The sequence below is a fragment of the Tetrao urogallus genome (assembly GCF_951394365.1).
Source record: "Tetrao urogallus genome assembly, chromosome: 1".
In the NCBI taxonomy this organism is placed as follows: Eukaryota; Metazoa; Chordata; class Aves; order Galliformes; family Phasianidae; genus Tetrao; species Tetrao urogallus.
The window spans coordinates 16,278,226-16,294,939 of NC_136813.1; the positions used below are offsets into that span (position 1 = coordinate 16,278,226).

The following is a 16,714-nucleotide window of genomic DNA, read 5'->3' on the forward strand; positions in this document are numbered from 1 at the left end:
GAGCATGTGTGCCCTCAGAAATAAGTGATACCTTGTCAAATTGCTCTGAGGTGTTCACCGATCTCAGATTATACAGACAGGTGTACTGGAAGCTGAAGACAGAAAAAAAATTTTGTTGGGCTAAAACCAATGCAGTTCTATTGATTTGGTGCCAGCTGACGATTGAACCTACTGCACTTAGAGAACACAGATACCTACCTTGGCTTCACAAATTAAAAAGAGCTCAAAAGAACTGATAACTACAGACTCTTTTCTGGCTTCTTTTTCAAGTCTCAGCAAAGGGGGTGAGGGACAAATAGAGAACACTTGGGCTGACAGAGATTAGTTAGAGATGCTCAGCACAGGCACATAAATTCATTTTTAAAGCCATCTTGATTAATCCTTCTGTGGTGGAGAAAGTGAGGATGGAACGGGGTGGATGAGTGTGCATCATTCACATGAACTTCTGGATGGCCACTAAGACAGTCATCTGTAACGTTAACAAATGAGCACTGATGTTGAAATGCTCATTCAGGTTTGCTAACAGAAACCAGGGATGGTAAATAGGACAGAGAGGTTGAGAGAGACAGTGGGATAGGAGTGACAAGTGGGAATATGTGGAGCCTGCTCTGTTTCTGCTATATATAGGAAGTAGCAGTTATCTTACAGAAGGAAATGTAGAACAAGATGTGCGGACTGGGAGATGATGTGGAACTGACAACCTGAGAAATGCCAGCAGTAAAGGAAATAAGTCGAAGATGCTGAGAAATCTGCCTTATGTTTAGGGTATGAAGAATAAGCAGGCAGTGCAAAGCAAAATGGAAAGACCAGGATATGGTGGTGCGAACTGTGATCTTCTGCAGACTTGAAATCTTGATCTTGTTGCCGGGCAGTGGCTGGGAAACAGATCACTTAGCATGTACAGAGAGGGAAGGCACTGGAGGGACACATTTGCAAAGCGCCAAAATGATACCTCAGGAAGAGTGGTGAGGCAGTGGCACAGGCTGCCTGGAGAGGTGGGGAAGTCACCGTCACAGGAGGTGTTCAAGAAAAGGGTGGATGTGGCACTGAGGGATGTGGTGAACAGGCATCGTGGGGTGGGCTGATAGTTGGACTGGATCATCTTTGTGGTCTTTTACAACCTTAATGATTCTATGTTTCTATGAAATGACTTTTAGTTTTCAGAGAATACATGAAGTTGAGTTAAAGGACAGGTGAATGAGCATCCTTGGAGTCCATAGTCACTTAGGCAAAAATTGACCATGGGGGTTTTCTGTTATGGCAATGGTAACTAAAGGAGAAGGAGCAGCACAGCACTGGAGCCTGGCAGCTGGAACTGACACCAGACAAAAGGCTGGGAACGCATTTTATCTGACCTCCATGTCCATCTGAAATTGTGTAGTGAATGCTTACAGTGCATTCTCTTGGATATCAATATTTTAGGATAATTTCACTCACAACTCCACCAGACCACAAATGAAATATCACGTAGACATTATTCAGCTGGAAAAGCAGTTAATATCCCCTTAAGGGCATGTATACCATTTGCATGCATTATATGCCCCAGAGTAATTTAGTCTGACTCCTGTTTTGAAATCCCAGATGTACCTTATTCCTCTGCAGCTCAACAAATCTGAAGTGTATCCACGGCTTCAGAAATAAAATTTTCAGAATGGAGAGATTATCACTGGAGAGTGTATGAGCTGCAGTGATGGGCACATGACGCATCCAGCAACCTACACAGCTCTCCCATTCACACTGCAGGGATTTGGGCTCAGATGTAGGAAGCTCCTGCGGAGACTGGGCTGGGGCACTGAGAAGGAGAGGAGCGCTCATGCCAGCTGCCTGCTGGGGACACTGGGAGGAAGGTCAGTGAGGCCTGCAGGAAGAAGAGCAGTAATGTCTGATGCGTGATAAGGTAAAAGGAGAGCATTGGTCTGAACAGAAGGAAAGGACAGTGAACTCTGCATAAGGCTATTTTCATAAAATATTGACTGTGTTCCCTTGGATGCTGCACAGCCACTCTCACAAACATGCTCCATTGATGTTGATACTTCTGAGCCTCCTACTCAGCTTTCCTCAGTCAAGAAGGGTCATGGCAACATTGGACAGAAAGGAAATATGCCTTTTTCTGAACAGAGAGGAGCAGTGATAAGATCAATACAGCATGAAGCAATTATCAGACATGGCCTTGCAGCAGTGACTGTGATATTCCTTAATTGTAGTCCTTCCTTGTGCTTCTGAATTGTCTCCAGAAGCAAAGGAGTAATTTCCTTATTGTTTCAAGAAATACCCATCACAGTGATTTTAATTCAGGAAAAAAAAAAATAATCACAAGGGGGTTCTGAGGTGTAAATGTCACAATTGTGAATTCTTTGGTACAGATAAGGAAGTTGTCCTTAACACCATGGACTAGGGGTCTCCCTTGTTCCTCTGGTCCTCTCTGATTCTTGGGCAAACGATGCTTTTAAGACACTGTTTACAGACTATTTCTTTTATCCACAAAAGTTTTGTGGTCTTCCATTTCATGTTTTACATCAGTTCTATTTGGATTTATCCCATTTGTTGTCCTCAGAAAGCTTCCCCAGGATGCTGCTCCCCAGCAATGTCGCTAACAAATCAGAGACATTCAGTACTTCCTGCTCAATTAAGGACAGAAAAACAACCCTCGTCCATGCAATATCTAGTCTGCCACTGACTGGCTCTGAGCACTTCATAAAGATGTTCGGGAAGGACTGCAACAAGCATCAACAGAATGATGTCTCTGTAAAATATTTTTCTCTGAGTCTTTATTGTTAAGTGATGCATTAAGCCCAGATTTATTCCATTTGGACTTATTCCATTTCTTTTATAAGAAGAAAGCTGCAGCAAACTAAGGGTGTTCTCTTTTATACAAACATGATATTTTGAACTTCTGCTATCACGAGATAATTGGGACATCCACCACACACTGTGCTCGCTGCTGGTTCTTCTCCTCCCTACCTCAAACTCTCTTTGGGACCTACGTTTTTATATCCTGTCACCTGCTGGCACTTCTCCATCTCCAAAACAGTAAACAAGAGCACAGAGATGTACCTTTGTGGCTAAGCCATCAGCCACTCCTTCTTGTGAAACAGCACTGGAGGATGCCAGGGACTTCACTAACAGAAGGGGCAGAAGCCACTGAGTTGACTGCAAAATATTTGGTTTCATTGCCTCTTATAGGTTTGGTCTGGTCTACCAATTAATGCTGTAAGTGTTGTTGTACATTTCGCATTTCCATCACAGATGATGGGATCCTGGCACTGCTTTTGTTCTGCCACTGACATTTTTGGTGGCCTTAGCTAAACTGCTTTACCTCACTGCTTCTTTAATTGAATTGTGTTTTTGTGGAGTATGATCCCTCTTTAATGTTTCAGCATCATGATGCTGATTTGATGTGGACTTTTAACACAACAGTGTAATTAAAAATAATGCAACATAGCTAGATTGGAAAAATCAAGTGGTTTTCTTATGGCCTTGACTTGAAAACACTTTCTATTCCATGATGGTCGAAGATTTTGCCATGTTTTTGAGGAAAATAGAGAAGAATCTGTAATGTTATGCACTGGGAAAGCTTTCAAAATGCTTACACAAATGCTTTCAATATCACTTCACTCTTCATGCTCCTGTAGCCTGCCAGTTTTACACAAATCTCATCATGCCTAATTTTTTTCCTACAAAACAAGCTATTAATAGAAGTTATTTTTGCTGCTCCTCTGCACTAATCCTTTGTTTGCACACAAAAATTATTTGCAGGCTGTTTTTTGTTTGTTTGTTTGTTTTGTTTTGTTTTAATAATTATTTCATTTGTTTTAAAAAAGTCTAGCTAATTATATAAAAGAAAGAATCTGCTGTGCCTTTGCAATGTTATTGACTCATTTTGCAGAGCGACATTATGCTGTAGTCTCCAATGTTCTGAAAGCTGTCTAGTTGCTTTTCTTTTCCCCCTCAATTTTGGTTGGTTATATTACCTTTGAAAAACTAATGTTTAGTTTGACATTCAGCAATGGAGATTTCACCTTTGCAAACTGTCTTATCCGTACTTTCACTAGGTTTCTGTTCTAAGGCAATCCATTATTTTCAAAGACTTTCAGCAGGCAGCAGAAAAATATCACTGTGCCCAGACTGGACACGTGAACTGATCAGGAAAATGACTGTTGGAGTTATATTTGACCATTCTGAAGAGTTTGGCAGATGGATTTATAGTACAAGAGAATGTCTAAGTTCACCCATGCATGTGCAGTTCACCTTTCACAAAAGCATTGAACCTCTTCTTGTTCCTTTGCTCTTTTCTCCTGCCTTTCATACAAATGCATTGTTACATGTGGCTACAAAGAACAGAATGCAACCAGACAAGCTATAGCCTGCAGTCACAGTGACAGGATCATTTTGAACCACTTTCAAAGTTTCTCATGTTAATGACCGGCAAGTAGTTAGGCCTTTTCATAAGGCTGGGTCCAATACCCAGTGATGGCAACTGTGAAACATAATTATTTCGCAAATAGCTCTTAAGACAGAGGAGTTGCAGTCTCTCAGATATGCAGAGTTCGTCTGTCTTTAATTTGAAAAGCCTGAAGAAGATACAAACTGTGCAAACTCATAGTCCCTTGCTAATTATACTTTGTGTTTATATAGCAGCTCTATCTCAAAGCTCTCTCCAAACATAAAGACTTCTAGTACTTCTTTTATGTAGGTATTATTATCCCTGCCATTATCATTATTGCATTTTCCATTTGATAGGTGGTAAATGAGCAAAATCACACTGTGAGTCAGTAGCTGAGTGGGGAATAGAATATTGTAGCCCTGACTTTGTCCCTTGCCTTAATTACTAACATGATTGTTATTTGTGGATTGGATGATGCAGATTGTGTTCAGTGTAAAACCTCAACAAATAAGTATGATTCTTTTGATCTCAGATTTTTGTTTGTGTGCCTCTCAAACCAATACTTCTAATTTCTTGATCTGGCTTTAAGTAGCTAGCAAGAGATGCTTTTGTCTTCTGATTAAATAGGAATCAACAAATTTCCTTAAATTGATACAATTTGTGTAATAGACTGGAACGGCTCAAATGAGGCTTAGTCTATCAAGTAATGAAGTATTTAGGTGTTTAGTTTGTGTCCTATTCTAATCATTGTAAAATTGTTATGGAATGCTATTGGAGAATACTATTGGAGGAACTTTTAAAAAGTTTTTAAAAGGACAATAACTCAGCTGTTATCAGTCAGGCTTTTTAAAAATAATAGTACTGTACGTGATGACTAAGCTAAGTTAAAATACCTTGCTGAATTGATTTTAAAACGAAAATTTGTAAACAAAAAAACAAGAACAAATTTTGGCTGATATGAAAGGCACACCCAAACATGTTCAGTTGAAATACACTGTTATAAAATTATCACCTTTGTGAATTAGGTGGGCAATCTCATTTTCTTGCTTTTCAGGATTGTGTTAACCTGGAAAAGCAACCTAATGATTTCATTGGCTCAAACACATGCAGCTTAACTTCAAAACATCCCACTACCAACATCCCACTCCTTTGTTTTTCTGCTATCAAATGTCATAACAAATAGTGGAAGAAAAAGCAATTGCCATGACTGTCTTGTACTGATAAAGTACAGTCCTGTGAGCAACTGAAGATGCTTTGAGAACTGAGAACATGGTTTGCCCATTACGAATCATAAGGCATTCTCTAAGACATCAAGATTGTATAGGACTCCAGCCAAAGTCATTGCAAGCAAAAAACGTTCAACATCACAAGTCAGATTGATCCCACTGCTTTTTATGACCCAGTGTTTTTGTTCCCCTTCTTTCCAGTGCCTTTTGTCCCTGCCATCAGCTGGGAACAATCTTTGTCTTCTTTAATATGATGGCACACTGTGAGGGTGCTTGTCACAGACAACAGCGGTCAAAAATGCAGTCAGTAAAGCTGTATGGGCCCATGTCCTTGCTGCTGTGCACTGCTCCTGTGAGTAGAATCACATCCAGAAAGTCTTCTCACTTTTCATATGGCACCATGCTTCTCCTACCTCTAGATGTGAATGGTCTTGCAAACTAAATTCTAATCTCTCCAACATTTCATCCAGAAGTTATTTAATTCTATAATATATGAATGGCCTTTTGAACATAGACCAGAACCCAGGTTTTACTTTCAAGGTGCATTCCTAAACAGCCAGACTCCAGAACTAAATTCCTTGCCAAGTTTCTGTGCAGCATGCTTGGCTTCTTTAGCCTTCTGTGTTTTCGTAGTCATCATGAGGGGTGCAGGTAGTTACTGCTGCCTTCTACAGTTCACTTTGGGGAATTAAGCACTGAAAGTTTTGAATTTCCATCCTTTACTAAGCCAAACACTTTCTTGGCTGAGGGCTGCAGAAAGATTTGGTATCTACCCCAATGTTACCATAAAAACCTTCTTCCAGCATTTCTGGTGAACAGTGGCCCTTGTCCTGCCAAATTCCCTGACTGCTGTTGTAAAGCGTTCAAATTAAAGTGTCCTGCTTTTAAGCATATTCCTCATTTGGCGAGGTTGGATGGGCCTTGGACAGCCTGATCTGGTGGGCAGCAGCCCTGCCTATGGCAGATTGGAGCTGGGTAGGCATGAAGGTCCCTTCCAACCCAAACCAGCCTATGATTCTATGAATCTGTCTTTGCAACGAAATAGATACAGCATACAATAACCTTCTACCTACTTGCCCCACCTACTGAACTAAATAATGTTGGATGGTTTCTACAAACGAGATCACTTTCTAGGTGACTTGTCATGCCTATGTTTTGTTCAATATAGTCATATTCACAATCTTGGTATGTCTGACAACTGTGGAGGAAAAATCCTGGTCTTGTGCAATTTGTCTCATTAGTTTTCTGTATGATGTTTCTTCTGTGCCATCCTGGCACTCTACAGGCTGATCTTCAGTTCATCCTTTTTTAAATGACCCATCCATTTGCTCCTAAATCAGATCTCCAGGTCTCCTAACCTTTATTAGGCAAGTTACAGTGAACTCCCTTCTTTCTTTCCTTCCTTTTTCCTTCCTCCCCTCATTCCTTCTCTCTCTTCTCTTTATCTCACTTTTCCTACAAAAGACAAAGCACAACACAGGTTCTTATTCTATCTCAGCTATGTTTCTACATTTGCTCTCATTAGGAAGACATTCTGTTCTTGTAATACTGTCCCTGGGAGTTTATGGTGCATAGCATTACTATCTTCGCCATGCACTTTGTAGTGAATGCCCAACTCTTCTGCAAACTTGTGGAGTAAATATGACAGACTGGAAAGGAACCCACAGCACTGAGTGGCAAGTGACATAAAACTGCTACAGCATTTCTCTCTCTTTTTTCTTCATCGAATCACAGCTTACAGAATTTTTGATATGTGTTCTCATAGGAATTATTACATCTCTCTAACCAGAGCAACTAAAACTGCACTTAGTACTACATACTCATAGGTCTGTCATTGAAATGACAACTGATGGTTTTGTGTTGTATAATTTTCTGTTACATAATTTCAATTTCTCGTAATCCCTCTTCCAGCTGTTACGTATTGCTCCCCAAATAATAGCTATTCACAGCTGTCACATTTACACTGTATCTCCTCTGTTTCACCAGCTCTTTTTTTTTCTATAAAATTCATTCTCATGTTCATTTTCTGACTAATCATTTAATTGCTGTTCTGCAGACTCAATCTTCCAAGCTTTTATTTTTCACAGTGATGCTTTATTCAAGTGACCCACAAAGATGGTGAGAGGGTTAGCTAAACTATACTCCTGGCCCCTCAAGACAAACAGAAATATTTGCATCATGTCCTAATCCTCTCCAATAAGCAATGATTTAGAGACCCAATTTTTACTCCTGAGTGATGAAGGTCAGAAGAAATAGGAAGCAGGGCTAATAGAAAAGAATGACAAAACAGGAATTCCTTCCACATCTGTAAGCTACGGGCACTTCTTATCTAAGTCTGTAGAGAAAAGCTGTGGTATCAGTACTTTTCTTAAGTATGTGCAAAAACAGCTAAAATGCCTCCTTCTCCAATGCAAGGACACTGCCACATTCAAATATGTTCCTGCTCTACGGCTTTAAAAAAGCCAATCACTTCATCGAATGTTTATTACATTTATATTTTGTTCTTATTTCCAGATGATGCTCTGGCTGTTGTTTTTTAAAAATTATTATTATTATTATTATTATTATTATTATTATTATTATTATTATTTTAGAGAGAGCTTAGTGCTCTCTCACAGCATCTCCTGATTAAAATTGGATAATTCATTGGCTTTCTCAAAGGGTTTTCAGTCTAATTTCAGACACGACATGGCAAAGAGTATTACAAAACTTTGCAGAAGAAGAAAGAGAGAGGAAAACAAAGAGTTCAGTAATAAGAGATTACATGGTTCTCCAGGAAAGCCTAATATACTCTCTGGTGAAGCAAGCCAACTTTAAAATGAAAACATATAAACAGCTGCTTTCCTGCTGATATCACTAGGAAAAATAAGCACTTCTAAGGGGAATGATGTTATTTTTGTAGAAATGGATTATTCAAACACATCCAACATGATATCAGGTAAATGCAGGAATAGCAGAGTGAAAATCTTGAGCTCCTGTCTGTGTCACAGGCTTTTCTCTTTTAATAGCCAATAGTATCATCAGCTGTAAAATGTCCCCTTGTCAAGGAAGGGACCATCTCTCCAGCAGCCAAGGAAGCTCCATTTGCCTCCTGGGTCTTTGGGAAAAAAGGGAAGAAGTGCCTGCAAGGGACCATTGCTGAAAGCTGTCTGACCCAATCTCAAAGCAATTGGTAATTTCTTGATCTTTCCCAAGGGTAGTTGCTTGTTTCCTGGACTGCAGGCATGGTACCATTCAGAGTCAGCTCTTAACATTTCTAATCCTTAGTTAGAAAATATGAACATACAGAAATTTTGCTCTGAAGAAGTTTGGAGGTGATACTGTCATTAAAATTAATCTTCTTTCTCCCTGTTTCTAAATTATACTCTCAGAAGGAAAAGAAAAAACAAAACAAAACAAAAAACTGAAGTTGTGTAAATCTGATAGAAATAACTTCTATAATTTCAAAAATGAATTCCAATCTCTGTAAGAGAAGTTGGCTGATCATTAACATCCCGGTTACAAGCAGGAGGACAGACAAGTCAAAAGCATGGGGTTGCTCATAATTAATTTAAAGTATACAACAAGAGAAAAACATATTTCCAGCAGTTGGCATTGGAATTTCTTTTACTGTATTGATAAGGAGAAAACAGGAATGAAGCCAGGGGTCTCTGGGGTGCTTACCACCCAGGAGAGGAGAACAGAGCAGAATAATAATGCAGTACTACTGAGTTCCTGCTTCACACTGTAGTTGAAGGGGAAAAAAAGGATTATAAAAGGCTCTGGGCAAAATGTGAGCTATGTACTTCACCGAGGAGCAGTGCAGTGAGCCTGGAGTTGACTGAGCATGGATTTTTTTCTGGTAGAGATAGAGGTAAATGGCTTTGTCATCCATTATGCTTTTCCAGTTGTCTTAGATTTCCTGACTGGAATGAAGCCAGGGCACTACAGGGAGCTGGAGGCTTGTTGTGTGCACACAGTGAGCAAGAAAACACCTGCCTCAGCCCAAGCCCTGCCTGCTCATCCTGCTCCAGCTTGGAAATGGGAGCCCCTTCTCTCCTGCATGCAGGCAGCAGCTGTTGGATCTTGGACTGTGGGGCTGCATGTTCCATCCACACCAGTGCTGCTCCAGTGTGCCCAAGGGTCTTCAAGGAGCACAAAGGCAATCTGCCAGGATCACTCTTTCCAGGCCATGGGACAACCTGTAGGAGGTGTGCTTTCTTTTTCTCTCTCTTTTCCCTTTAGTCCAGATCAAATGGCAGCCTAAACATGCTCCCCCTTAGCACACTCTGGTGTGATGGAACAGCTCTATAGCACTGAGGCTGCATGAAACCAACAAACCATGGGGCTGAAATGTGGCTGAGTGAGGGCTTTATCCCATATTAAAAACTGGAGTGAATGATGTGTTGGATTCTCTCTGAAATGTATGCAAATTGTGCAAAGTGAAGCAGGTGAGGCACTGTTAACATGAACTCAGATCTAAGTTGTGTATTGCTGTGTTTAAACTCCTCCCTGGTTTAACCAAGGAGCATGTGCTTCTTTTTCTCTCAGTGATATCCACTGCAACAGCCCCTTTATATTTTGGCATCCCGAAGCCACATTCTCTGTTTAAAAATAATAATAACTAAATTCTGCACTTCTGAATTCTCTGAAAACTCTGTAAACTATTAGGAAGAGCAAAAAGATTAAATCTGAAAGGTCATTACCCTGATGGGGCCTTTCTAAAATGTATTGTCTAATGAAAAAGTAAATAGCACTTTTAATGTGCTGTTACAGAATAAAATCCTGCCTTTCTTTCCTTTTTTGTATTCATTTTTATCCAGATCAGTAACTTGTTAGCAGACATATGTATGCTGCAGCTAAAAAAGCCTGTTGTCATAATTAAACTGGAGACCTGCATACTCTATCAGACAAGCCAATGTTGTCTATTTATTTCAGGCAACTAGCATTGCCTGAACCCATTTTCTGCTCCTGCTGCCATTTAGCAACCTGCTGAATTCAGCAACAGCTTAGTAACCTTCTCTAGCCAGCATCACATGCATCCTTTTTTCCCCCTCATTGTCCCATGTGATAGATTTCTTCTTCAGAACAAGAAAAGAGTATTTTTCTGAAGTACGGATAGAAATTGAATATGTAAAATTGTCCTGAAGATTCATAAAGAATCATGACTTGAGAACGAAGTAATTGTGAGCCCACATCACCCAGACTGTGCTCTTCTGGAAGGTGTAGGAGAATGAAAGAGAGTCCCTGCTTTGGAGCTGGGTAACCTGGCAAGCAGCATCGTCAGCCACAGTTAAGCTATTTTCAATCAAATATCTCTCAAAGACACTTATATTATTTTTGCAAGATAAACGCTTACAATGTGCAGGATATTAGTTGACCTACCAGTGCATATGAAATACAAATCTGGTCTCTTTTGCTTTTTAAATCCTATTCACAGCACGAGGCTTTCAGACCACATTTAAATCACTGGGCTCCACCTATAGCAGTGAGAGTATGGAGGGACCGAAGGACTTGTGCACAGATGGCCTTTATCCCAAGGGGAGACTGCAAATTAGTATGCGGGTCATTGGCATTCATCAGGTGCCGTGTCTGTCTGGCAAATGATGACATCAATCTCGGTGCAAAAGGGATCATGCATTATTCTATACGTAATCAACTGCTAAATTTAAACAGTAAGGGCAATAAATTTGTTTCAAGAAGGGTCATTAATAGCCAAGGGCCTGAACCATCAAACCTTTACTTACATGAGCAGCCTTTGCTCTTACAGGCTATCTCATTAGGCTGCTGCCTTGGCAAAAAAAAAAAGGACCGTGTAAGACAGGGCATGGGGAATTAGCATCTGAAGGAACAACTTCCCTAATTAACAGATTAAAACATACCCACATAAAAAAGTCTGTTTGGGAGATTTGCAAATACATACGCTGCCTGCTTCTTACCAACATGAAACCAGAGAGAACTGGGAGCTACCAAGGTTGTAATGAATCCAAACATCATTGTGAAATATAAAAACTCCCCTACATATAATGCCATCTATCACACAGTAACCAATGCTACTAGAGCAAGAAACCTAACCGCTCCGAATGTCATACTGTATGTATACTACGGGGAAATTCTCTACAGGCAATGAGCAATATATTTTTGAAAGAGGGCACTCACAGCCTTTATTTTTGTGCTAAATAAAAGGTTTTTCATTACTGCAGTATGTACTGGAGATGCATTCTTTTCTTGCATGTTTATGTTCAAATCCAATCATGTCAGTGAATCAGAACAATGGAATAATAACACAGCTACTGGTCCACAAGAAGACAGATTTTTCTCCTGATTTCTGAGGCTCACTGTATTCTGATTGTGGATATTTGAATCCATAAACTTTGGCTGGCTGGCAGCTAGCATGAGCCAGAATGCCAACTACAGTACTGTGATTTCCCTTCTTCTCTACAGTGCTCCTCTTCTGACTGTCTCTCTCATTAAAAATTCTTGCTAGGGCAAGAACTACCTCTGCTCTTTGATTCTTTTAGGTGAAGCAGAGATATTTCAAAGCTGTAAATGAACACAGACAGCAGAGAGGCTGAGACAGCAGGGAGAGAGTTAAAAATTTGTGGAGATTTTGATGCTTTCTGCCCTTCTCCAGTCCCCAGGCCCATTTTTCACCCCTTGCAGCTTAGCAAAATCCTACTAGTTAGAATAATTATCACACAAATACACAAGACACTCATGTTTTCACTTTTTGCTAATCCTGATAGCCGGGAATAATGAGAATACCACTCTGAAAGTAAATAAAATATCTTTGACTCATCCCGGGGATTCCAGCCCAAGCAGTCTGGGTGGAAGGAGATTAGCAAGGACTGGGGAGGGTGAGAAAGGAGGAGACACTGTGTGACATGGGGGGCAAACACTCAGGTGGGGACAGACATCAGGTGAAAGAACTGCACAAAGGATTTTAAATGTGTTTAAAGCAACTAAATTTTCAATACTCCTGTGTTACCTTTTCAAACAGTTAAGATCTGAAGATAAGAGAAAATATCTTAGTGCTACGTGAACCTAGTCCTATCTGTTAATTTATAACAACTGTATCTGAAGTAGAAAATTCTTTGCCTCTAAAGTTTACTCAATCCACATTTTTGGCTATTACTGCCATGCACAGAATTAACATCGTAGGATATCTTTTTAAATATACTAAAGCTGCCAATGCTGTTTTCTGTACAAATGGCCAATCTTATGGGTTTTGTGGTGTTTTTTTTTCTGTTTTCCCCTTGAAAAAAAAAAAAAAGGTTTTCTAATCAATGAGCTAATATCTCAGATCTGCTTCTACAACCTCTCCAATTCTGCCTGAGCACAGAGCTGTTGGTGTCTGTCACACTTCACTGCTCATGAGGGAGATCTGAGGATTTCTGCAGGACCACAGGGCATGGTGGGCACCTTCCATGCCCCCCATCCTGTTTGTAGCCTCTTACCCAAACACTGCTCTGGGAATAGTCAGAGGAAAGAGGGAATGTCCAGAGTGCTGTTTTGCAGCCTTAGCTGCAAGTAACCTTGGAGGTTATCTCTTCTAAGGCAGTGAGCAGAGTGTGCATTAATGCAGATGTGCACATTGAAGAAAGGCATGGAGGAAGAAAGGGTTACGGAGGCCATAACATCAGTGAGGACATGGGTATGCAAGAGGGGATGTGCATGTGTGCAAGAGATGCCTTGCTGAAAACACACAGGGAGGTGTGATATGGGCACTGCACGGAGGCACTGAGCGGCACTGGGGGGCTGCATGGAAGGAGGGTGGGCAAGCACTGGGCAGCAGCTGTCTTTCAGCTCTCTGGTGAGACTCCTCTCTGCAGCTCCTGCAGCATTAGGTATTAGGTATTACCTGGAGAGGGAAGGAGCAATGGGAACAGGCATTTGGGTTGGTTTAGAGGAAACCCTGAGTTGTAGCTCCTTTGCAAAGGGAATAATTAAGGTTGGAAAGACCACTAAGATCACCTGTCCAGTTGTAAACCCATCCCCAGATTGCCCACTAATCATGTCCCCTAATTCCACTTCTCCATGTTCCTGAACCCCTACAGGGTCAGTGACTCTACCACCTCCCTGGGCAGCCTGTTTCAATGTCTCAGTACTCTGAGAAGTTCTTCCTAATGTTTTCCTGTGGCCAGCAGGGAAAGGGAGGTGATTGTGCCCCTCTACTCAGCTCTAGTGAAGCCCCATCTGAGGACTGCATCCAGGTCTGGGAACCCCAGTACAAGAAAGATGCAGAGCTCTGGAACGGGTCCAGAGGAGGGCCACTAAGATGATCAGAGGGCTGGAGCGCCTCTGCTATGAGGAAAGGCTGAGGGAACTTGGCTTGTTTAGCTTGGAAAAGAGAAGGCTCTGGGGAGACCTCATTGTGGCCTTCCAGTACTTAAAGAGAAGAATACAGGAGAGAGAACAACTGTTTACAAGGGTGGATAGTGATAGGAAAAGGGGGAATGGTTTTAAACTAAGACGGGAGAGATTTAGGTCAGATATTAGGAGGAAGCTTTTCACTTTGAGGGTGGCGACACACTGGAACAGGTTGCCCAAGGAGATTGTGGATGCTCCATCCCTGGAGGCATTCAAGGCCAGGCTGGATGTGGCTCTGGGCAGCCCGGTCTAGTGGCTAGCAACCCTGCACATAGCAGAGAGGTTGAAACTAGATGATCATTGAGGTCCTTTTCAACCCAGGCCATTCTATGATTCTATGATTCCATGATTCTAATGGTCAACGTGAACCTCCTCTGGTGCAATGTGAGGTCATTCCCTCTCATCTTCTTGCTGTTATGGGGGAGAAGAGGCTGACTGCAGCTTCACCACAACCTCCTTTCAGGCAGTTGCAGAGCACAATAAGGTCTCCCCTGAGCCTCCTCTTTTCCAGACCAAACAATCCCAGTTCCCTCAACCACTCCCCACCAGACTTATGCTCCAGATCCCTCACAGCTTTGTTGCTTTTCTCTGGACACACTCCAGGGCCTCAGTGTCTTTCTTGTGAGAGCCCAAAACTGAACACAGTACTCGAGGTGTGGCCTCACCAGCACCCTGTACAAAGGGACGAGCCCCTCCCTGCTCCTGCTGGCTGCACTATTGCTGACATAAGCCCACAGCAGAGGGCTGGAACTAGATGAAGATTATTTTGAGGTCCGTTCCAACCCAAACCATTCTACCACCCCTGACATTGGCCTCCTTGGCCAGATGGGCATAGCGCTGGCTCACATTCAACCTGCTATCAGCTAACACCCCAGATCCTTTTCCTCCTGGTAAAGGCTTTCCCCCAGGCTTCTCAGGTGGCTCCAGGCCAGCAGAAGACAGCCTCTATTTTTCCTTGAAGTCCTGTTTCTGCCACTGGTGCCATAGTGACCCTGCTCCCAGCTCCCTGTCAAAGCACAAGCATGGGACTGAAGGCACCCACTGGGCTCCAAGCAGTCATCCACAACCCCACCGCTGTTCCTTCTGAAAAACTGAGGAGCTTCATCCTGAAGGTAAATATCTTTTTGGCCCCGTATGTCTAGTGAAAGCATTCTTCAAATCCCAAGGTCTCTTCTATTTGAGAACCACTCGATTTTTAGCTGAAGCACACTCACGGGCAGCCCACAACCCCGCTGCACACGAACACCCCGCCGAGCACGGAGCCCCGGCCACTTCTGCAGACACCGCGGTCCCGGCTAGCCAGCACACATCGACCCCGGAGGCGGCACGGCGGGAGGGCCGGGCGCCCGGAAGCAACCTGTGGGAGGCGGCGCGCCGGGGCGGGCGCAGCCCGCAGGGGAAGGTACGGGACAGCCGCCCGCCGCCAGGAAAGAACGCGTCCCCACGGCGCGGGCCGGCACCCGATCGACACCCGAGGCCCCGTGCCCGCGGCCGTGCGAGGGGAGGTGGCGGCCCGGCGTGACGTCAGGGGCGGGGCGGTGCCAGGCTGCGGGCGGCGCTCCCGAAGCGGCTCCGCTCCGCGCCCTCAGTCCGCGCTGCCGCAGCCCCCCAGCGCCCGCGGCGCCCGGGCGCTCCTTCGCCGCCTCTGCCGCCGCAGGTAATGGGCTCCCGGGGGCGGTCGGCTCGGCCTGCGGGCTCCGGTCAGCGGCGGGTTCCCTCCCTCGCCGCCGCCGCGGCAACTAGTTGGGGCGAGCGGTGCGCGGGGTGTCCGCCTCTGCCGCCCCCGGCCCGTCCCGCGGCTCGGCTCCGGCCGCCGGCGTTGGCCCCGTGGCGGGGCGCGGGCCGGGGGCTGCCGCAGCGGTGCCCGGGGCGGGGCGGCGGGCAGGGTGGGCAGCGCTGACGGTCCCGCTCCCTTTGCAGGCTGCTCGGTCGCGTTTAGAGCCAGCGAGAGGCTGTGCCGGCGGCACCGCGGGCATTGCCGGGAGCGAGCCCGGCCCCCACTGAAATTCCGGCGTCTCGAGAGAGGGGAGGAAGATCCTCGTCTTCCGAAGCCTCCTCAATGAGTGCCAAGCTCTCCAAGGAGTTGAGGCTGTCGCTGCCGCCTTGTCTCCTGAACAGGACGTCTGCCACCTCGAACGCCAGCAGCACCTGCATCACGCAAGTGGGTCAGCTCTTTCAGTCTTTCTCCTCCACCCTCGTTCTCATCGTCCTCGTCACCCTCATCTTCTGCCTCATCCTCCTCTCCCTCACCACCTTCCACATCCACAAGAGGAAGATGAAGAAGCGGAAGATGCAGAAGGCACAGGAGGAGTATGAGCGGGACCACTGTGCCCGCAGCAGCGGCGGCAGCCGGCACCCCGCACCGGGAGAGACCCCCCCGGAGAGAGACAGCCGCCTGGGAAGACCCCCCCGGGACTCGGAGATCCAGCGGCCCCCCCCCATGGCATCCCCCAGCTCCCAGCCGGCACAGGCAGCTTTGGACACAGCTGGCGTGGGGCTCTTGCAGACGGTGATTTTGTCATGATGGTTTAGGGGAACCCGGGAGAAGGCACCTTTGTAAATATCGGAGTGATTATTCTAGTCCTCAAAGAAGAAGAAAACATTGCTAATTCTAATGAACGAACAAGCCCATGATCCAAGCGCATGACAGATCACATCGCGTTTCTCATTGACTGTGCAAGGAAAGGATGCGTCTTTGTGCTGGAGAAGGACCTGCACGCAGCGACCATATACCTAGCCTGGAGGAGAGAGTCAG

General features: G+C 44.2%; 1 protein-coding gene across 1 annotated transcript; it reads left to right on the forward strand.

Moving 5' to 3' along the window:
• Positions 1-16,018: 16,018 nt before the first annotated feature.
• On the forward strand, positions 16,019-16,483 carry LOC306957798 (uncharacterized protein C11orf87; the record flags this gene model as incomplete). The annotated part of the gene is made up of 1 exon (XM_079549112.1): positions 16,019-16,483. One exon carries the CDS (start codon positions 16,019-16,021, stop codon positions 16,481-16,483), a length of 465 nt encoding a protein of 154 aa, XP_079405238.1.
• Between the last annotated feature and the right edge of the window lie 231 nt (positions 16,484-16,714).